Source organism: Pipistrellus hanaki (genome assembly GCF_964339955.1).
Source record: "Pipistrellus hanaki genome assembly, chromosome: 17".
Classification (NCBI taxonomy): Eukaryota; Metazoa; Chordata; class Mammalia; order Chiroptera; family Vespertilionidae; genus Pipistrellus; species Pipistrellus hanaki.
The window spans coordinates 38,318,939-38,343,639 of NC_140519.1; the positions used below are offsets into that span (position 1 = coordinate 38,318,939).

Here is a 24,701-nt window from a genome sequence, read left to right on the forward strand (position 1 = left end):
GTAGGATTAGAGGAAGGAAGCACCAGGCCAAAATGTTTGATGTGTGATGTACTGTAATTTCTTTCATGTGTTCAGTGGCTTTTATATGTTGATCAATGTTCTGCTACCAATTGTGACCCTGGTGTGGTCCAGGACATTGAAGTTAGATCATCCTTAATGTATAGGGTCATTAAAGATACCTAGCAGCATTATTGTAATTAAGGATACTGGTTTTTTGTTTTTTTTTTTTGTTTTTTTTTTAATAACCACTTCTCATTTTCATTAAAGTATTTACTTTTCACAATTGGATAATCTCCGTAGGGACTTGATTTCTCATGAAAGAGATGATTCAGCGTTAGAGACTGCCACTGCTCACAGTACTATAGATAGATGCTCTTTAGCTCCTTGTTTTACCTTGCATACCTGGTTTTTAAATTAGCATTTTCTTCCCACAGCCTCCTGTGGGCATACAAAGTTCAAGATGGAAACTAGCTGTATAATGTCGTTTTCCTGAGGTGGGGGAATGTCTTATAGGCATTGACAAAAATCTCTCCTCCCAGCAATGTTATATACTTTAAAGAAACAGAGTTGATGATTCCACATGGTCTTTACTATTCTAAGATCGCATTGAAAAGCAGTGAAGGTGCTAAATTGCTATAGCTTTAGGCTGTTTTTCAAACAAAAATGAACAAAAGTTGTTGTTTAACTATAATGACAAAGATTTGATAACAATGGAAATGCTCATCTGTAGACAGTTGGCTGATATCATAGTATATTCATACGGTGATATACTAAGCAACAATTGCAAGAATAATATGTTTGCTGTATTAACATGAAATACAGTAGATATATTAAGTGACCAAAGGTGTTTTAAAAACTGTATGTACTGTATGATGAGTTTTATGTTTCACATTTACATGTGAATGGAAAAACCCCCAGATAGTTACACACCAAGTTACCTTGGATTATAGGTCTATGAGAAGATATTTCTTGCTTTGATTTCTAGCTAAGGTCTAGATTTGTTAGACAAATTTGAATTCTGCAATTGCAGTTTTACAAAGTTTTTAAAATTTGCAGTTTTATATCTACTACATCCTTAAGTTTTCATATATTGTTTTAAATGTTTAGTTTTTTTTTATTTAGTGTAAAACATATGAAAATAGGTCCTTTATTCTTTCATATTAATCTTTTCCATCACATTTATATTTGCTTTTTGGTACTATATAAACTTTATTTTTAGTATAATATCATTAGTTTACCCATTAAGCATTCGACAATAGTGGTTCTAAAGAAATTTGTGCTCAACATTTTGGGGTGTGTGTGTGTGTGTGTGTGTGTGTGTGTGTTGGTTATTTTGTTCATTTGAGAAATATCATTTCTCCTTATATAAGTACTAGAGGCCTGGTGCATGGCAATTCATGCACTGGAGGGGAGGGTCCCTCAGCCTGGCCTGTCCCCTCTCACAGTCTGGAAGCCCTCAATGGTGAGAGGTGACCCAGCGATCAGAGGAAGGTGACGCTCCCATCACACCTCTGCTGTTGCCACTGTCAGCAGCACAAGCCTCAGCTGGCCTTGGTTATCTGCGCCTTGGGCGGCCCTGGGCAGCTGGACAGCCGCCATTCGAGGTCTGCCTGTGCCTTGGGCTGGCCCTGGGCAGCTGGACAGCCGCCATTCGAGCTCTGCCTGTGCCTCGGGCCGGCCCTGGCGGCTGGGAGGCCGAGGGGACTGGGGAACTCCAGAGGCAGGCGCTGGAGGCGAGCCTGGCGGTACCACTCACCTACCGCCCTGGCGAGGTGGAGGGGACTGAGCACCACCATCTTGTGGTTGTGGGCACTGCCATCTTTGAGGGTGTGACATGACAGTCAGCATATTCCCTCCTGGCTGTGGGAGCCGACATCTTTGTGAGGGCATGACGGTCAATTAGCATATTCCCTTTTTATTAGATAGGACATGGATAATTTCAGTATTTGTCGTTTGTCTCTCAGTGTGGTGCCAGATATAGTATTCGTCTTTTTATTATAAAGTTAGTGTTTACTGACATATACTTCATTTTCAAAATTTAAAATAAAACAATTTTGTTAATGCCTGCGTTCAAACTGACTGTTCTGGTCCAGGCACAGCAGATAACATGAAGTAACGGATCAAGAATAATTTCGTTTGGTATTTGTGCACCTTTGTCACATCAACTGTTGCTGGTTTTGTACTATAAACTTTATCTTTTATGTGTCCCCATAAAAAAGTCCAGAGAATAAATTTTCATTGTTCAAAGCTTAGTGTGACTTCACCCGCTATTTCAAATTAGTTAAACCAGTCTCTGTGTGGTCTTTACTTTCTGTCTTTGGTTATCAAGGTTTTCTCCAGCTAGTCTTCAGTTGATTATTCAGGATGTGTGTGTGTGTGTTTTTCTTTGTTTGTTTGTTTGTTTGTTTGTTTTAAGTTCAGTTGTAAATCCAATTCCATCCTGGGAGCCTGTCTGTGTAGCATCCACTTACTCTGCCGCCATTTTTAATCTCCCAGATATGGCATTCAACATTGATTTGACTAAGTCTATAGGCATATATTAGCTGCCAGACAGGCTTATAATATTGAAATAATAACTTCTTTCTTTCTTTCTTTCTTTCTTTCTTTCTTTCTTTCTTTCTTTCTTTCTTCTTTCTTACATAATCAGTTTAATTATGCCTTTTGTTTCCTTAATAATATTTGTCAATGCTTATCACTTACCAGCTATTTGCTAAGTATAGTTCTACAATAGTGATAAAAAAAAAAAATTCAGTCATTATGTTCATGGAACATACTTTAGTCATCTTTGCAATTATACTTAAAGTACATTAATTAATTAGTTTTTAAACATTATTTTCTCAAGGTAATGAAATATATGGCACATTTAAAACATAAAGAACTCACTAAATTTTGATATATCCTTAGTATATTAATGTAGCATCTACATTTGTTTTTATCTTATAAGAAAGTATAAGAAAGTATTTCATTATTTTTAAGACTTAAAGTCATTTTCAAGTCATTGCTTATGACCTTAATATGATCTTAAAATCAAAATAATCATGATTATATGCTAAGCATAATAGTATACAAAGTAAAGAAAGCTTTAATAACTAAGACCTTTCACCAATAACTTCTAAACAATTATTCAATTGGCCTTTTTTTAAAAACCTCAATAGTTTTCACATTCTTTTGCATATTTTGTAACATGTTAAGATATAGATATACAACATGCATAATTAAAAATCATGTTAATGTTGAAGGAGAATTCTATAATTTAATATAAATATGATTTTATTAATGTATGAAAACTATGAATAGCTGCTAGTATAAATGGGGAAGGAAGTATTTACACATAATGAAAACTGATATATTGACTAAATGTAGTAGATAATTGTTTGAGAAATTGGTAATAGAAAAGATGCTTAGAAATTAATATAATGATGCCTCCTTTTATTGGAAACAGATATTCCTAATGTAGGTATATCTTGTTTCTTCTTCTTGGTGCCCTAAAGTAGAAAACACACCTTTATTTCTATAAGCAGTTACATTTTTAAGAAAATCTTTATTGTATTCACAAAAAGAAGAGAAATGTAAAACTTCTCCCAAGCTAGGCTGGGAGTAACTTTTGTAGCATCTCTTTACCAGCTGTTTGACCTCATTATTTCTCAGTTCATAAATTTTATTTTAAATGCTCTTGCCTCAACACACATGCTAAGGTGTGAAAAATACCCTTTCTTCCCACCACTTTTATGTCTCAATTTTATTGGTAAAGATTTCCTAGCTCTTTCCCTACTTTTTACCATGTCTTTTTCAAAACTTAAAATTTTTAATTTGGTGACTGCATAAGTAAAGTAAAATTTCATTTTTTCTAATTTGGTTAAGGTTGTTGGGGAGGTTGGGTGGGGGAAGGTGGAGGGATTGAGCAAAAGAGGAAAAAAAGAGAAAATTCAAGGACAGACACAGTGCGGTGTTTGCTATGGGAAGGGAAGGTAGGGGAGATGGAGGGACTAGGAGGGATAAATGGTGACGGAATGAGACTTGACTTGGGGTGGTGAACACACAATACAGTGTACAGATGATGTGCTGTGGAATTGTGCACCTGAGATTGTATAATATTGTTAATCAGTGTCACCCCAATAAATCCAGTGGAAAGGAAAAAATCCATTTCTTTTTAAAAAATGTATCTTTATTGTTGACCCCCTCCATCCCACTCTGGCTCCCCTTCCCAAGCCTTCACAGCACTACTGTTGTCTGTGTCCATGGGTTATGCATATATGCATACACATTCTTTGGTTAATTTCTTCCCGCTCTCTTCCCCCCTCCCCTCAGAATCATCTGTCTGTTGAATGCTTCCATGTCTCTGGATATATTTTGTTCCTTTAGTATTATCTTTGAGAGATATAAAAACTTTTTCATTTTTATATTGTTCCATGACTTTTTACTGTGATCTTGAGTCCCTTTTTTGAATAACTTACTTTCATGTCTTATATGTTGATCTTTGCTATTGCTCAACTTTTTCTTTTCTGTTACAAATGTTGATTGAAATGAGCAGTGTTCCCACAGTGGGCAGATCCCTGCAGGCCACGCCCCCTACCAGATCATGAATCCCGTGCACTGGTCCTCTAATTAACAATAAACATATCACATTTATTATCTCTATATTTTTATATTTCTCACCATGTTAAGATATTAATGCCCCCCCCCTAAAAAAATACATATATTCCTATATTTTGAAAAATAAGATAGAGGAAAACTTTTTATATTCTTATAGTTTATAGAGTTCACTTCCTATTGAAAAAGATAGTGATTAAATTTAAGCTTCACTAATTACTGAATGTATAAACAACATTGTATTTGGAATTCTTATCTATAGTACTATATAATATTTTAAACTTTTTATGTAAATCTGGATAGTGTTCAATCCTAGTTTCAGTGGAGATCTTTTTAGAACCTCATCTCATGAGACTAAGTTTCTTTAAGGAAAAGTTTTCAAAAGAAGAAAAATCTCCTGCCAAACCTTGGAAAACAGCAAATGCTTTGACAACGTATACATTTATTATTGACACGAACATTCTCAGAATTTTCTTGTTACAGTATTGCTTAGAACCACACTGTCCTGATTCACATGTAATTAATCTCACATCTTGATTATAGATGTAAGGTAACTGAGATCTTCTCACACAGAATTCTTTTGGGGTAACCTGAGAGAATCTCCATAGAAGAGAAAGAACAAGGTAATATATTGAATTTGAGCAGGTGTTTTACTAAATTTATAGTTAGAGTTTCAAAGTCACTTATGTGGAAATTGCAGCAAACTGCACTGCTAAAACCTCTGTGGCATCCAATATACATAAGACATTATCTTTTATGCCAAGTATTTGTATGTTTTAGTAATCTTTGAAGATTTTATTGTAACACTAGAGGCATGAAATGTGCACATGTAGGGTCCCTAGACCTGGCCAGCCATCAGGGCCAATCTGTGGGATGATCGGTGGGGTAATCTTTGGGGAGGAGAGGCACTCACACCTGCCTTGGCTAGCCTGGCGTCACCCACTCACCTGTCCTGCCCCTTTTTTTGTTGCCGCTGGTTAGGGCCTGCGGGCTGGGGGCAGCTCATGCATTGAGTGTGTCTCCCCTGGTGGTCATTGTGCATTTTTGCGAAGGGTCATTCTGCTGTTTAGTAAATTTGCATAACAGCGTTTTATATAAATAGATTCCAAAAAAGCCCCTCTTGTCAATGAAATATAAGATATTGTTATTTGAATTCAAGCTATGCAAATAAATTGAACTCATTCTAAAATTTAATGTTGAAATACTAGTGAAAGAATATTGTTTTATTTAAGACTTGCACTATTATATCAATATAACAAGGAAGAGATTGCCTGGTATTAAACCAGCTCTAAATCCACTTTACTATGTTTTCATCAAGTTCATATCTCCTTATTAAAAAATGTATCTTAACTTAGTCATTTGCACATCTTATAGCATCAAGTTCCATAATATTGATGCTATCTTTTCATTTTTTTTTTTTTTTTTTTATACAACCAAACAAAGAAATGGGTTTGGCTTGGTTTATTTGTAATTCATACAACTTCTAATATTCTCTTCTAAGTTCTCAAGATTTTTCTGAAAAATGAATAATCATTTTTTTGAAGATCAACCTCATAAGTAAATTTTTTACAAAATTGAAATAGCTTTTCATTTTCCTGTATTCTAGTATGTCTCTCAGTAATTTCTCTGAGATCAAGCATAGGTTCTTTGTCAACAAATTTTTCAATGCAGTGCATCTTCAGTTACTGCATTTCTTTTGAACCTATTTCTAATGAGTTGAGAGCTGTTAGATATAGTTTGGCATACTTTCACATTGACCACACATTGTGTACTCTATATGTTTTTTTAATTATCTTGCAAATATGTGCTATTTATTACATTAGGTAGCAAATGAGGACTTATCAGATCAAGTCTGTAACTATACTAGTACTAGTATACTTAAGGAAAAAAATTCGAAGCTCATGTTTCCTGAAGATAGACTGAAAATCTAACTTCTTATTTGCTTAACTAATGAGAATATTTTGAGAATCTTGAAGCAGAAAGATAGAAATATTTTATATTCTATTGGAATTGTCTATAATTTAGCCATAGAAAATAAATAGTAAATACTATTGTCATATAGTATTTACTTTTACTCATATCATGTAGATTTGTATATGTAATCATATTTATATAACTAGAGAAAAGATGAGTTTTAAAATAGCCCTATGTAATCATTTGTTAATGTAAAGTTGCTTGTTTATTATGAAGTTTTTATTAATTAAAATTAATTTTAGTTTTTAGAAAGTATAAATTCTTAGAAAATAATTTAATAATTAGATAACTTTGCTTTTTATCCTTTACTTTTATAAACCCCTTCTTTCTTTTGAGAATGTTAAATACATGATAAATGTTTTATTATTAATTTATCAGACTAGAAATACTGAGAAATTATTTTCTGCAACTCAAGAAATTATTGTAGGGATCATTTATTTAAATTGAAATCTTTGTATCCTTGGTATACTTTTGTATTTTATAATACAGAGTAAGTGTGACCAGTCAGCTTCTTTCTCATCCCCTATAGTAATAACAATAAGCAGGTGTTAATTTTATTGATATTAATAATATCATGTTAATTAAAGTTACCACATTTGCTCCCAAAGAAAGCCTATATAGCTAGGCAGCATTATCCCCTACAAAAGAAACTGTTAGTCACTGAGTTAATTGACTTTTCCATGGATACATAGCTTGGATGGTAGACCAGAGTTTGGATATAGTTGTGACATTAAAATGATGCTCTTAAGGTAGTATTACTATTCTGTACTTTGCTTGACCATGGGACCCTAATGGTAGCCAACTGTCTTGCAGATGTGTGCCATTCATTATAGAATTCATTATAGAATGCACTAGGCCAGAAATGTAAGGGCATTCTAGGAAGCCTGTCTCCTTCATTGCAGATATGATTGAGAAGTACATATACTGTCCCTTGTGAACCAGATACACTACCGAATGCATATGAAGCAAAACTAAAGATAGAGCCCTGGAAATCACAAATATTGACAGGCAAACCAGAGAAAAGAATCTAGTAAAGGGGACTAAAGGACAATGGAGGGAGTGGAGCCACACAAGCTCATGGAATAAAATTTCAAGAATGAGCAAGATTGTGATAATAACTTCTAATATGTAGTAATCATTTACTCTGTGTCAGATATTGCTTTGCGTGCATTAATGCATTTGACTCCCCTCAATGCCTTCACTTCCAGACAAATGAAGCAAAGCACTGCACTTTAGTTTGCCCAAAAGCACCCACTGGTAGGTGGCAGGGTTAGACTTGCGCACCCCAACAGTAAGAGCACATGTAGCCTGTGCTCTTCTCCAGCTTGCTGCCTGCCATCTTGAATTGTCAGATAACCAGGAAGGTCAGGTGAGTTAATGCCTGGAAGTCATCCATTGGATCTGGTCATTAGAAAATTAACTGTGGTTCTTTTCCAGGAAAATTTCATAGAGTAAGTAGGGATGATTGTTCTTGGTTAGGAGAGAAACTAAATTGTGAAAAAATAGAAATACTGCAAACAAAATAAGTTTCTGATTAAAAGGGAACATGAGGAAAGAGTGGTAACTAGAGTGGATGCAGGGCTTAGGGGGAGAGACGGTCTCTTTTACAGGGACAATCACTTGAACATATTTTCGGCCTGAAGTGTAAAGACACAGAAGAGAAAATGAAAAAGCGATTCAGTAAAGCTCCCATTGGAAGTGATGGGCATAAACGAAATTTTTATGTATTCAACTTTCATGAAATGAAATGCTGTCATGTGCCAAATCCTGTGACTAAGCACATGGAGGTGAGAACACAGGAACCGAACCAGTCTTTAATGGTGAAGTGAACTCGCAGGGAAGAGATGTGTCTTCTTAACAGCTGGGGAAGGAGGCAGGGCAAGTGTTACTTTCTCGGTTTTACATGGTTATTTTGTCTTTTCCTACTCTGCTCAGTTCAGATAGCAGAGATAAAATGTTCAAATCTAAGAGACGTGGCTAATCCTCCAAGTATCAGATGTGGTTTTTATAATCAATAAGGATGCTAGTTTTGATTTAAAAAAGAAAATAACTAAAATCCCCCTGGGTGATTCTTCTGCATGCTGAAGATGAGAGCCCTGCCCTGAGTCACTGGCCATGAAAAAGAACCATTTGGGTCTCATGATGGTCAGCCATTTTTATCCTCTGCCCCACTTTATTCTCAAAGTTACTGTTACTTTTGGAGAATTGGTGATAAAAATATAGACATTTAATTTAGTAAAGGCATATACCTTTTACATTCCTATTTTCTGGCTTGTTTAACATTTTTGTAGCTCTCAATTGAGTTGTAAGTAATGAATTTTACTTCTTTACTGTGAGCTCCCGAGATGTGCCTATTCAGCACTGAGCAGTAAATGGTTCAACATGAGCTGTTCCTTATGTAAACATACAAAAGGCCTGACCCAGACTAAATCAATTTAAGAAGGAAAACATTAAAGCTATGTTTCCTGTTATATACTTAAAGTCTTCTTTAGTTCCTTATGATTATGTTATTGACCAACTATTGCAGACTTTAGTTATCCTCCTACACCACCTGCTGAACAATTCACATGGTATGGGAGATGAGTTTCGGAAGGGCAAAGCAATTACAATTATAACTCCTACATTTTAGCCAGTAAAGCAACTTTTTGTGTTAAGGGTAAGGAAGTTATGGGCATCTTGACTCACCCCCTTTCCTGATTTGAATTGCTAAAAGGTTTTAAAGACTGCCATAAGGAGGGAGAGCAGGGTTCCATAGAGCTCTTAGAAGTATGTGAATTTGAGACAAAATTCATTCTTACTGATGGTATCAAACATTCATAGGAAAAATTTAATCAGGAAATGAAAGAACATAAAGCTTTTCTTACTAAGGTATTCTCACTGTAATTTTTAAAGGGACATTGTTAATATTGGGCATTTTGGTCCTCACTGAACTCATAAAGTTCTTTTCTGATGGTCAGTTCCCTGGTAAAGTATCATTCTATTACAATTCTTGGCTCTAATGATTTTGCAGTTGTTCCTTGAGCTTTGAGACTGTAGTGCATTAAATCAAAACTTTCTTAATAAAGTAAACTTTCATTTTTGGAATTGTAGTCAGATTGTATTTTACTTTTAACAAGCTATTTATTTAAGATATAATGTTCTTTGCTTAGAAAAAAAATAGCATTTTAAAAGTTGTAAAATTATTTCCAGCTTTTGAAAAAAGTAAATATAAATTACTTTCAAATCTATGTCTGTAACCATTTATGTATTTATACCTTTTAAAAAAAACTTCTAGTGTACCAAGAGATGTGAAATACATCTTTCAGAAGACATCTTGCTCTAATAGTGCATAATAAAAGTTAATGTAGGCTATTTGAATGAAAACATTCTGAATATGTTTTCTCAATTTGGTATTGAAAAACGAAAGTGCTTAGAATACTCTATCTTATAATTGGTTTTAAAACAAAATGGGCATATCTTTTCTTTAAAGAGTAGAGATTAGTTTATATTTAAAGTTGGGAAAAATTCAAGTACTCTTTGGATAATGAATTAAATCAGTGCACCACTTTATGTTTTTTTACTTTAAAGAATTGAAAGTAAGTCATAGGAATCGTGTAATAACAAAGAATAATTAGATATTATTTTTAGGTTTTTAAAAAGTTATCTTGTATTTATTTTTACCAGAGACAAACCTACCTTGTAAATTTTGTGATATTAGCTAATTATTTAAAATATAGTTCATCTTTATATTAACTGAAACTAATAAGCCAAATGGCCTACCTGTATAATTTGTAATTTATGTTATACTTGGGAAACTGTATGCAGAGGAAATACATGGATGTTTTCTGAATTTGATATCTTAGGAAGCTAAAAAATTGTTGAATAGAGTGTGTGTTTTTTAAAGATGCAAGTGTGATTTTTAATTGACCTAAATTTTCCATGATAAACTATTTCTTGCCTTAGAAAGTAAATGGTCTATTGCATACCAATCATCATGATATTAAATCTTTTTCAGATTGATTAAAACAGATCAAATGAGAAGATTTGGGTAGAAGTCATTGAGTTTGATTAATTACATTGAAGCTCATTGGTTCTCCCCCCAGCCCCCTAAAAAAAAAATCCTAATGTTTTGAGGGTATAGCTCAGTAGTAGAGCATTTGACTGCAGAATCCTAATGTGTGCTTTATCCTCCACTCTCTTTCTAGTCATGTCACTATGTTTAACATTTTATACAGAGACTTGAGAAGAGAAGCAAAATAACATGACTTTTAAACACTTACTGAGCTTTTTATAATGTGGCAAGTTCTGTGTTTGGCTCTTTATGTGTTATTTCACTTAGTTTCCATAATTAAGAAAGAAACTCAGGTCTTTCTTTGCTTTTGACTACTGTGCCACTATCTAATTTCTGTCCCCTTTTTGCCAGAAAAGAAAATGCTAATTTGCTAGGCAAGCCGTGGCCACACCCCTTCACCCCCAAAGGCTGGACCTGGCATAGACCCTGACACTCTAAGAAGATTTGTCAGGCTGGAAGCCTACGTAGCCTGATGGCTTTCCTTCCGCCCATGCCAACCAGTCAGTGCTTCATAACGGTTTCTGGATGGGCTGCTTTTTCACACCTTTGGGTCTTAGAACCTGTTTTTCCTCAGCCTGATACCTTCTTCTTTGTCTGAAATGAGATTGAACACCTTTAAATATTACTTCCTCTTCATCAGCCCCCAGATCTGATCAGGGGTCTCCCCTATGTGCTTTCAGTTGCATTCTATACCTAGCACTTTATAGCATTAAGTGTTTTGTAATTGGCTCTAAGCCATAGGAGGGCAGGACCTTGGACCCAGTATCCCTAGGGCCTGTCACACTGCAAAGCATGCAGTGCCCACTAACTACCTTTGAAAGAGTGGATGCAGATAGCTCAGTGGAGGGAGGGCTATTTAGATAGAAAATACGTTTTTTTTTATTTTTTATTTTTCAACTACAGTTGAAATTCAGTATTATTTTGTATTGTTTTATTTTTAAATATATTTTATTGATTTTTTTAATTTTATTGATTTCATTATAGAGAGGAAGAGACCCTTCAGTCCACAGATTGACACACTATCCACTGAGCCAAACCGATTTAGGCTATTTTGTATTATATATATTCAGCATAGTGATTAGATAATCATATAATTTACAAAGTGATCCCCTCCCCCAATATTTTGAGCACCCACTTGGCATAGTTATTTCAATATTATTTTACTGTATCCCCTATGCTACACTCTATATTCCAGAGACTATTTTGTAACTACCAATTTGTATTTCTATTTTTTTTTAATATATATTTTATTGATTTTTTTACAGAGAGGAAGAGAGAGGATAGAGAGTTAGAAACATTGATAAGAGAGAATCATCGATTAGCTGCCTCTTGCACACCCCCCACTGAGGATGTGCCTGCAACCAAGGTATGTGCCCTCGACCAGAATCGAACCCAGGACGTTTCAGTCCGCAAGCCGACGCTCTATCCATTGAGCCAAACCGGTTTCGGCCCAATTTGTATTTCTTAACCCTTTCACCTTTTTCACCCAGCCCCCCAAACAATCTCCCCTCTGTCAACCATCAGTTCGCTCTCTGTACCTATGAGTCTGTTTCTGTTTTGTTTGCTCATTTATTTTGCTCTTTAGGTTCTGCATATAAGAAAAATCATATGGTCTTTGCCTGACTTATTTCACTTAACATAATAACATTTTCTAGGTTCATCCACATGCTAAACTCTTTTTTGGCTAAATAATATTCATTCTTTCTTATGGTTAAGTAACATACCACTTATCGATTGATAGGTGCTTGGGTTGTTTCTGTACTTTGGCCATCATCAATAACTCTGCAGGGAACATAGAGGTGCCTGTCTCTTTTTGAATTAGTGTTTTGGACTTATTTGGTTATATACTCAGAAGTGAAATTGCTGGGTCATAAAGCAGTTCCACTTTTAATTTTTTGAGGAAACTCCATACCTTTTCCATAGTGGCTGCACCAGTGTGCATTCCCACCAACACCTCACAAGTGTTCCCCTTTTTCCACTTCTTTGCCAACAATTGTTTGTTGATTTATTAATGATAGTCATTCTGACAGGTGTGAGGTGGTATCTTACTGTGGTTTCAATATGCATGTCTCTGATGATTAGTGGCTTGGAGCATATTTTCCTATGTCTATTGGCCATCTCTATGTCCCCTTTGGAGTGGTGTCTTTTAGGGTCCTCTGCCTATTTTGTTTTTTAATTGGTTTGTTTGTTTGTTATTGAGTTGTAAGATTTCTTTATAAATTTTGGTATATGAAACCCTTATCTTCTCCCATTCAGTAGTATGCTCTTTGGTTTTGTTAATGCTTTTGTTTTTGCTATGCAAGACTCTTTAGTTTAAAGTAGTTCCACTTATTTATATTTTCTTTTGATTCCCTTACCCAAGGCGATATAGGGAAAATATTGTGTTGACAGACTTGACTAAGGTGAGTAATAGGGAAGAACTTGGTTGCTGTTCAAACCAGTACTACATTACCAGCAATTTTATAATGTCAGGCCATAGTTTTATTAAAATAGTCATTTTTAAAAGAAGAAGTAATATTATATTTGATACAAGATAGGGGAGGACAACCTTGGTATTAATCCCATGTTGAAATGGGTTAGAAATGTCTTCTAGGGACAGTGATATGGAGGGTGAGATTTCCCCCCTCACAATATTGTAAAATGTTTGTTGCTGTAAATATTTCTAATATCCTCTTAATATCTGCTTAATCTCCACCACATCATACTTATGTTTTCTTTTTCATTGCAAATATAGTTTATTTGGCCTTCTCTCTTGATCTCTTTATTTTCCTTAAATGCTGAAGGTTTGTCTATTTTTGGCTTTGTTGACCTCTGCCGTTTACAAAAAAAAACTGTATTAATTTTTGGTCTTATTTTCTTCCCTGTAATTTTTAGTTTACTCTGCCTTTTTATGTTTACTTCATTAATTTTGAGCCTTTCCTTTTTGCTAAAACAAACATATTAGCCATAAAGTTCCCTCTTTTTGCCACTTTATATTCTATAACCTTTGATTTATAGTATTTTGTTTTTAAGTATTTCTTATTTTTTTAATGATTTTGACCAAATAGTGACTAAGAAATATGCTTTTAAATTTCTAAATATAGGCAGTTTTGCAGTTCTCTTTTTAAATAAAATATTTAACACATATTAAGCTCAGGGGATATAATCCATCTGATACAAATTCCCTGAAATGTGTTGAGGCTAACTTTATTACCAATCAGGTGATTTATTGTTTTTATAGATGTTTCTGTGTGCTTGTGAAAAATGTATATTCCAAAGTTTTGAATATTGTATTTTATAAATTTCTACTTCATCAGAATTACTTTTTAAAATTTTATGTATTCTTAGTTGTTGTTGTTTTAATGTGCTTAATTGATCTATTTCTGAGTTAAATGGGTTGAAATTTTCTACTATGTTTGATATATTTGTTAATTTCTCCTTTGTAGATCTGTCAGTTTTTTTTTCATATATATATATATTTTTTTTATTTTTAAAACCACAGTTTGTATTCAGTACTCTTATACACCAAGTGGCCTCTTTTATGTTTTGAATTTATGTTATTACAAATAAATTTAGAATTGTCTTAACTTTTAGGCAAATTGAATCTCATATTCAGGTAGTAATTGCATTTTTAATAATTTTTCCCTTAAAGTGTGTTTTGTCAAATGTTAACATAATTACTATAGCTCTCTTTTGGCTTCTGTTTCCCTAGTATAAATTTTCCTCTTTTTGACACTTAATCTTATTGTGCACTTATATTTTAGGTATATTTCATAAACACACACACACACACACACACACACACACACACAGAATAAAACTGTGATTTGTTAAATCCAATCTGACAACTCTATCTTTTAACTGGGAAGTTTAAATCATTTGTGATTATTGTGATTATAGTTATACTAGAGGTCTGGTGCACTAAGATTCGTGCAAGAATGGGCCTTCCTTCCCCTGGTGGCTGGCACTACCTTCACTCTGGCTGGAGCCGCCTTTCCGCCTTCCCAAGCTGCCAAGAGGCCCAAAGTGGCTGGGGTCAAGCATCCCGCCCCACCCCGGCTGCTCAGCGACAGCATACGCAAATTAATCCATTTTTGTTGGGTTAATTTGCATACTCACTCCTGATTGGCTGGTGGGTGTCACAAAGTTACAGTCAATTAGCACGTTACTCTTTTATTATTGTAGATGCAGATTTATTCTTTTTATAAGTTATTTGTCCAAATTTTTCTGATCTTTTCTAATTTTACATTCTAACTTTAACTCCAAATCTTGACTATTGTGAATAATGTTACTATGAACAAGGGAATGCAAATATCTCTTCTAGATAATTATTTTATTTCCTCTGGAAATATACCCAGGAGTAGGATAGCTTCAGATGATAGTTCATTTTCAATTTCTTGAGGAATCTCCATACTGTTTTCCAAAGTGGCTGTATCAGTTTACATCCCCACCAAAAGTGTGCAAAGGTTCCCTTTCCTCCACATCCCCCTACCATTTGATATCCATTGTCTTTTTGCTTGTAGACATCCTAGTAAATGTAAGGTGATGTCTCACTGTGCTTTCATTTTAATTTTCCTGATGGTTAGAGATACTGAGCACCTTTTCATGTACCCTTTCAACGTTTGAATATCTTTGGGAAAATGTGTATTCCAATCCTTTGTCCATTTTTAATTGGGTTATTTTATTTTTAATATTGAATTGTATGAGTTTCTTCTGTATTTTTGGATATATGGTTTGCAAATATTTACTCCTATTTCAAAGTTTGCCTTTTCATTTTGTTGATGATTTTCTTTGTTTTGCAGAAACATCTTACTTTGATGTAGTTCTACTTATTTATTTTTTATTTTTGCCTCTGCCTTTGCTGTCAAATCCAAAAATTCATTAACAAAATGATGCCAAGGAGATACCCCTATGTTGTTTTTTCCCGAGTAGTTTCATATCTTGTATAACTTCTTACATTACTATAGAACAGTATCAAAACCAGGAATTTTACATGAATGTGATCCACCACAACTATATATGTGAACCAGTTTTACGTTCATTCATTTCTTGTATGTGTGCATAGTTCTTTGCATTTTATCACATATGTAGAGTCAGGCAGCCACCAATACAATGAATACACAGAACTGTTCTTGTCACCAAAAGGCTTCCTTGGAGGGTTGTTTTTTATCTATTTTTTTTAATGGTGATGTAGTCCATCGTGACACCAGCTTTATAAGCAAGGTCTCCAATTAAGTAGATTTATCACCTTGGGTGGGCTGTGAGCTTTGTCTCTTCCTGTACAGTTATCAGAGCAGAAAGCTGGTTTGGGGCGCTTAGTTATTAGTGATCCTGGCTCACTTTTTTGGAGGTATTTTACAGCTTCTGATCATTGTTGCCAGCTCTGAGATGTGTTTAAAGTGATACTTTAAGTTGCTTTCAGCATTTTAGTTGTTTCAGAAGACGGTTCATTCAGGCTTTCTAGTATTCCATACTTTGGAAACAGTTGAACCTGGAAATATTAAAGAACATTTATATTTTTCGGTTTCATTATAGTTTTTTCATAATTAGAAAAGTAGACTTTGTTATATCTTGGTGCCTTTTTATCTATGATTAGTTGACGATTAGATATACTATTAATTCAGAACTTTTAAAGATTATATATGTAAGGCATGCTCATAAAGTTTATAGTGGACCTCTTAAGAATAGTTTAATTTTCAGACATATATTTTATTTCTCTCTATATTAGTCTTAACATCGAAATAACTCAAGCACAGGAAAGTTAATTTCTGTAAGCTTTTGGCCATTGGAAAGTGAGACTCAAGTTCACGTGAATTTTGCTTACCCATTCTCTGCAACTTGCATTTAAATGTTTTCACAATTAACTTTTAAGTTGTGTTTATACACTCAAACAAACACTGTATATTTCTCTGAACTTTCAAATCAGCTTAAAAGGACAAATATGTAACTTAATTTCAAAAGCAAATAGATAGAGAAAAACTCTCCAATCTTGATTCTTAGACAGTTTGAAAATTTTCAATTAGCATGGCTAGAAGTCTCTGGCTATTGCTCGATATATAAACCATTTTTCCATTGGGAAGAAGAACCTGTGGAAAGTCATATTTTCCACAGATGGATGTTGGGAGGAAGATGGCCAAGACAAAATATGGGGAATTTGAAGCCTAAGTGCAAACCACTGATGACACTCAGTGTTTTTGTGGTTGTAATCTTCTGAACATGCCATTTCTCATGTGCCCAGGAAAACAGAAAGCCTGGTGTTAATGCTGGACTAGGTTGCTTTGTCTGTCTTTTATTATAGCAATAATTGGTGCTAATACAGCACTAATTGTATTTTCAAAAATACTTCTTTTTTCAAGGATTCTTAAAGTAGTTCACCTTCAAATATGTTTAAGGAATTTATTTACATTGTAAAAAGCACTGTCTAGGTTTAAATGAGCAAATGCAAATCTTATATGTGGAAAACAATCCAGGAAAATAGGCGAGGCCAGTGGTTGGCAAACTGTGGCTCTTCCACAAAATACCATGGCCTGGGCGAGTCTATTTTGAAGAAGTGGTTTTAGAAGTTTAAGTTTAAAAAATTTGGCTCTCAAAAGAAACTTCAATTGTTGTACTGTTGATATTTGGTTCTGTTGACTAATGAGTATGCCAACTACTGGGCTAGGCCACCAAGTGCCCAAGGTAAGTTAGAATTTAGGTGGAACTGAATCAGAAGTTTCCTGTTTAAAGGCTGTGGGCAGATGAGCTTCTTCACTTGAGATTTGTAAATATTTGTGCCCATTAAAATCACTGAATTGAAACAGCATTTATTGATTGTAATATATTGGAGAAGATTGATAAATCATTGTGATGTTATCGTGCTGCTTTATGTAGAGATATTTTAGGAGCCCAGATAGGGTTATGAGCCCTATTTCTAATGCAGTTATTGTGTTCATGTAAAACTTTAGGCCACTTTTCATTGCATGCCCATTTCTAGATTGCAAAGTTAGAGCCAGGTTTGGCTGTTCCCTTAGGAACAAGGAAAATCCATCCATTTTTGTTTCTCTAGTTCCTGATCTGGCTTCTTGACCATTGCCTGTCTGTTTCCCTGTTACTTTATTGTAACTCTATCTCCCCATGTGATCTGCCTGCTCATTTAATTCAGACTTCTCCCTCTCCTCTCTTCCCTTGAATTCATCAGCCTCAGCCCTCATCCTTTTTGGCCCAATGCATGCCATCTCCACTCCTGAGCAACTGGCCTAGACACCACCTGTCTTAAATTTCAGAGATCAATATTTGACCAACTTCTGGGCATGGTCAGACCCACACTACTTAATTAGCCGAGGCATCATCTAAAACATATTTTTACCTTCTTTCTGCAATTTTCACACTAGGATCCAACTTTCCCACCCCCTCAATTAGTTTTATTAGTGTTCAATTGATGTAATTAATTTAATTTTATTTTTTATAAACCTGCATTTGTAGATTTTTTAAAACTATATATACTAGTAAAACTGTGTTTATTCACTGTGTTATTTCAGGGTTATTTTTACTGATTGACATTTTCTTGGAGACCAAATATTACTTTCCTTTAGGTAACTCACTTTGAAGTATTTGTGAGCCTACAAAATTAAACAGTTCGAAAACTCCCACCAAGTTAGGTTGATCTGGCTCCTAAACCTTCCCACCCTACCATACTGGCTATTTTTATTCTAAAACCTTCATGAAAAATTTAACCATTTTCTTTCTCTAATTTAGCTTTAAGCCACTGGTAACTTTATTTCTTTGCTGAGCATTGGGTCCAATAATAACAAAGTCCCCAACTCTATATGGGCCAGCATCACCATGTTTCTACATCAGTAAACAGTGTAGTGTACGTAACAATTTATCTATATGACAATTGGGTATATAATGTACTGAAGGCAAGAGGCAGGGAATGAAGTAGATTAGCAAGGCTCTAAGACTCTTCCTAACAAGACATCTAAAGGCTGAGGAAGGTACATGATAGCATTGAAAAGAAGACTTGTTTTTGAGTCAGAAAACTTGTATTTAGGTGGTGGTTTTGTCACCTACTATATGGGTAATTTTGGCTAAGTGAACCTCTCTGAATTACTTTCTCTTTAATAAAAATGGAAATAATAATAGAACCTCAGCATCTCCATGATTGAAATCATGTGTGTGAAAGTTCTTAGGGAAAAAAGTACAGAGCTAGGAGTAACTAACTCTTTATCAAGTAGGTTACAGTAAGTGATAGGTTTTTTGGATACATTTTCAAGTCATAATTTGTGCTAACTTTTCAATACATGCCTCATAGATTTGACTAACCCAGTGTATTCATCAGTAAACCAAAGGGAAAAAATAATGATAATACTATGTTAGTGAACAAAATAATCATAGAAAATGGCATTACCTATTTACTTTTTTTTTTTTCCTACTGCCTTTACAGGAGAGCCTTGAACTTAGGAATTCTTCCTGACCCTGGATCAGAAATTGAAGATCGACAATACCAAATTGACCTGCAGTCTATCAATATTGGTACTGCGCAGTGGGATCAACTAAAACCAGAGAAGGAAACTGGCACAGGAGGGGTGCTAACAGAGAGCGAGAGAAACTCTCAGAACCCGGCCCTGGAATGGAACATGGCCAGCAGGTAGGAAGTGATGGAGAAACTTGCCGCCCTTGGTATATTTCCTCGCCAGACAAGCTGGTGATATCATCTTAAGCGTGCCCAACCTGAAGGTTTTAGCATTGCTTCTGCATTGCATGACAAACATAGAATATAGTTTGTTAATTGAATTTCATGATTTTACTTGGAAATCTATTAGTCCTACCATTACACTGTAATTATTGCAAATTTAAGATTGTGCTAGCATTTGTTTAAACCTTGCTCTTTGCTGAAAGGTTCCACTTCAGGCTAAGTTTACACAGTCACATTTTCCCTTGAAATCCATTGTGTTCAAGGTCAGATTTTGTTTTAAGTTTCTGCCTTCTGCTTATAATAATAAGAGAAGTGCTTGCTTTGGCAACACACATAATAATAAGAGGAGAAAAGCAAAAATGACACTGGTTGTTTATTTAAAGTTCATTTTAACCAAAGTCAGGTATGTTCACGGGAAAATGTAAAATGGAATTAGTCCTGACTGTAAGCTGTCAGATTTGTAGAGCAATTGCCATCTTACCTGTGCTATTTGAGGTTCTTATCAGGACAGAATTGTTTGCTAGAAGGAAGGTATTGGTCATTAAAGACACTTTTATATCATAAAAAGTATACATTGTATGTTGTAATCAGTTTTTATGATGTAAGAAAGTGTTAGTTATTTTTCACTGTTTTTATTTTTAATTTATAAGATTCAGTAATATCTGTTGCTGATAACATACCATGTTGATTTGTTAATTGGATTTCATTAAAACACTTTGTGTAGACTTTTGCAATGGTGATTGCTTTGGATTTCTGTCCCTTTAACTCCAAAGCTGTATTTATCCACATCTTGGCATTAATAATAGTGATAACATCAATAATATATAGCCGAAACCGGTTTGGCTCAATGGATAGAGCGTCGGCTTGGGGACTGAAGGGTCCCAGGTTCGATTCCGGTCAAGGGCATGTACCTTGGTTGCGGGTATATCCCAGTAGGGGGTGTGCAAGAGGCAGCTGATCGATGACTCTCTTTCATCGATGTTTCTAACTCTCTATTCTCTCTCTTCCTCTCTGTACAAAATCAATAAAATATATTAAAAAAAATAATATATTATATAATACTTATCACTTTACCTAATTTCACAATAATGATCGAAGTAAGAACTGTTTTCCCTAATTATGCATGGAGTAACTAAGGGCTAGACAAGATAAGTGATTTGCCTAAAACCAAATATTCCCTGGTAGTCTAGACCCCTAACAGGCTCTTCATTTTCAGATGCCCACACTCTTTTCTATCATCATGTGCTCCATTCATAATGAACTTCTTTTAGCTTCCTTCAGACAGATCGTCTCTTGCTTTTAGGCTTTTGTATGTGATCTTCTCTTTGCCAGAACTCTCTTAACCCACCCTTTTCATTTGCCTCCTCAACTCTCAGAGCAGGCATCATGTTTTCCAGGAAGTCTTCCCTGAGCCCTAAGGAGAGAAGATTGGGTTCTGGGCTCTTCTGGCATTTAGCATATTTAATTTTAAGTAAGATAGTTATCTTATTGTCTAGGTCTCAAGGACAGAGATCATCACCATCCTTTCCATTGATTCATTCCTAGCACTTGGTGCTTTCATGCTATAAAATGAATAATTAGACCCTTCATGGACAGGTGATTAAGTGTGCCTCTAAGGAAGAGTAAAAGATATTCATGTAAAAAACCTCGCACAAATGACAGAGGTACATTGAGGAGAGAGGTGCAATCATTGAGCCAGCAGCAGGTGCAGTCTGGAAGCTGGGGGGAAAGCAGGTTTTGGTCCTGAAGAGAGGATCTTGGTGCATACTACACATCCAGCACACCAGTCCTGACCTCTAAACATCACATGATATCCACCAGGATCAAGTTCCCTCATTCCTCCACTTCACTCAGATGTAGATAGAACCAAATTTAAAAATTTACAAGTCATCATTTCTTTCAAACCACAAATTCTGTCATCAACAAAGATGAGCCTAATTTTCTCAGGAAACTTTATGATCATCTAAGCCTTAATTATATCTCTCCTATTCTTTCCTCACTTTATTTAATAAACTGTGTGTATGTGTTTTAATTGATTGAAATTCACATAACATAAAGTTAACCATTTAAAGTAAACAGTTCAATGACATTTTATTAATTCACAATATTTTGTAACCACCACCTCTATCTACTACCACCAACTCTATCCAGATGCTAATATTTTCTTCCCCCCTTTACCTATTAAGTAGTTTCTCTGCATATTTTGCCATCCTCGTGTTCTCCTGGCTGCCACCAATCTGGTTTGTCTCCATGGTTTTATCTATTCTGGATATTTCATATAAAACATGACTTTTTGTATTTGACTCATTCATTAAACACAGTGTTTTGGAGGTTAACCCACTTTGTAGCATGTGTCAATACTTGTCTTTCATAGCTGTTGGTCAGTAGGCCCAGTAGTCAGGAAAAAGAGCTCGTTACAAAGCCAGGAAGAGTGGGGACAAGCTGGGACCTGTCAGCACCTCCGCATCGGAATCTCACTGCATTTAAAACAGCGTGACTTTAAGGGTATATTGGCTACCATTTCCTTTACACCTTCCAAATCTCATACAAAATTCGCTCTGAACTTGGAACCATTCTTACTAGCAACTTGTTATGGGATAAAACCACCACAAGAAGCTAAGTGAGGAAGTTTCTTGGCTTGTCCAATAGCACTTCAAACAGAGCTCAGTGTAGAACGCCGGTTTGCTTCCTCTTAGTAAAAATCAACTACTTTTCTTTAACTCGATGCTCTGACTCCTTACATTTAATGCTAAAGTTTGTTGTTAATCACTTTCTTTCACCTTTTTCTCTTAGCAACCATTTTTACTGCATCTGGGCTTATTTTATAATCTGAGGAAATGAAGTGTTGAGAACTAAAACAACCTATACTGATGTCTGCCATATGCAGGTTACACATTCAAATCACTATTGCTGTTTCACATGGTGATTAGTCCTCTGGGTGTGTGGCAACGGGGGATGAAAAGTTTATTTTGTAATTTTGTGAAAAATGCCCATAAGCCTTAATTCTCTAAATTAATGTTAATATAATTTTCCTGTTTATATTATTTAAAGATTTAATTTGAATAAACTTAGTTATAATTATACTTAAAAAATAAATCATGTAGTTTTTATCACAATACTTTGTTTTTGTCCCTATTATACTACCTGTGTTTGATTTTCCTGGGTAATTTTTCTTTCAAATTTCATTGTCAGAGAAATAGTTACAGCATATTCATTTGTTTAAATACGATATGCAGGTATCAATTACATATATTACTCTGTAGGCCTTTCCTACCTCCCCCCTACATAGGATATTTTTAAATCATTGTTACTCTGCTTGCTTTTAGCAAGTTGAATTTGAACTTGACACATTCCTAAAATCAATCGTCCTATGCTTCACAGGATTGGTAAGATTGGACTTGTGTTGACATTAAAGTCCCTGAAGCATATATTGTTGGCCTAATTCTGAGAGATTGTGACCATTTCATCTGTCTTTGATCTCTTATTTTTATTTTTTGAAGTAAAGTTATTTACCCAAATGTTCACAGGAGCCCTTGCCTATTTGATTTGTGATTAATCATGTATGAACTCCTTCCAGAATTGTACCTGAAATCATTAACAGGCATGTGGCATAAAAGCATTTTCTTTTCTTTGTTCTTACTATTCAACCTGAAAACCATCACCTTTTTTCCCCTTCTCTTTTCAAAAAAAGTTACTGATTGCTTTTAGAAAGAGGAGAGAGAGGGAGGGAGAGAAACAAAGAGAGAGGGAGGGAGAGAAACAAAGAGAGAGGGAGGGAGAGAGGGAGGGAGGGAGGGAGGGAGAGAGAGAGAGAGAGAGAGAGAGAGAGAGAGAGAGAGAGAGAGAGATTTGTTGTTCCATTTATTTATGCATTCCTTGATTGATTCTTGTATATGCCCTGACTAGGAATCTAACCCTCCCACAACCTTGGTGTAATTGGGAGGACACTCGAACCAACTGAGCTACCCGGTCTGGGCCAATCCATCACTTTTGTCTTATTAATTTGTGAAAATATCAAGCTAATACCTAAGCAGAATTATATAAGTTAGTCTGAGTCCCATACCTCGTTGATTAAAGGCAGGCTTGAATAATTGTATTATTTTTTAAGAGAGATTTTTATTTATTTATTAATTTATGCTTTCAAATGTGCTGTTTGTCATTTTTAATTCTGTATTTTTGGTGTAATATGTTAGAAGCCTTAGTAATGTTTTTCCTAGTCTTTCATATTATGTAATTTTTGAAGCATGGTTCTTAAATTGCTTGAATATTACCCATAAAGTCAGACCCAAATGTATGGAAGGTGGGCAGAAGAACCTTAATGTAAATATGCTGAGCCCCCCAAAATGACCACTGACTTCCTAAACACGTGTTTTCATGAGTGCATGTGGCTTATCATTATGCCTTCTTGATTAGTAACACTTTCAGAAACCATACTTTTCCTTATTTGCAATGTACTTCTCCCAAAGCTTAATAAAATGGCTCTTGTTAACACATATGATTACTTCTTGTTATTTGATTTGAACCTTATAATTGTCAATGTTTTTTGTCCTCAAAGAGGATTTTATAAGTTTCTGTGGGCTTAATTAACCCTCTATGTTAGATGATAGTACAAACCACTCTACTATTTCTTTGTTTCTATGGACAATGTAAAGATATATTAAGTCATTGTCATATTAGAGTATATCAAAGAAATATTTCTTTCGGATTTCTTTTCAAGCTTATTTTAATATATTCTATCATACACGAGTAGCTGATTCAGCAAGATGTGTCTAATTGTGGATTTTATGATATTTATCTGAACCAGGAATCATTTTGCTTACTAAATCTGTATATCCCTATATTTCATCACTTCTGAAAAATTCTGTCATTATTTCTTTAATATTATTGCTTTTTCTTTCTTTCTATTCTCTCATTTCGGAAAGGCAATTAAATACGTCAGACTTGCCTCTTTACTAGTAACTTTTATTTTAAACTTCCCATTTTTAAATTTACTAAATTCCTGGAGTTTTCTCCAATCTAAATGCTAATTCATCAGTTTTTCTTAAGCAAATCTAAAGAACTATTTATTCATCTATTATATATTTAATTTTAATAACTGTATTTTTCTCCTTAGTTTTTCAAATTAGTTTTGCCTTTTTTAATCATGTTTTTATTCCACCCTATATATTTAATTTTAATAACTACATTTTTCTCCTTAGTTGTTTTTCAAATTAGTTTTGCCTTTTTTAATCATGTTTTTATTCCACCCTATATATATTTAATAGTTTTCAACAAGTTGATTTTATTGTCCCTATATGGTAATTACATTATCAGAAGTTCTCAACAATGAATTTGATGATGGAATTGACTTCTCCTCTTACTAATAAGAATAATTTTTGTGGGACATATACAATAATCTGTGATTAGGAGCTTCTCTTCAGTGGTCTTTGTCCC

At 34.7% G+C, this 24,701-nt stretch overlaps 1 protein-coding gene across 5 annotated transcripts in view; it reads left to right on the forward strand.

Annotated features, from left to right (window-relative positions):
* The window catches only part of VPS13B (vacuolar protein sorting 13 homolog B), a 522,947-nt gene that overhangs the window by 275,615 nt on the left and 222,631 nt on the right, over positions 1-24,701 (forward strand). For all 5 annotated transcript variants that reach the window (XM_084864486.1, XM_084864483.1, XM_084864485.1 and 2 more), the window contains one exon: positions 19,017-19,220. In XM_084864486.1, the coding sequence (XP_084720612.1) occupies positions 19,017-19,220 (204 nt within the window). The remainder of the gene's footprint in view (positions 1-19,016; positions 19,221-24,701) is intronic.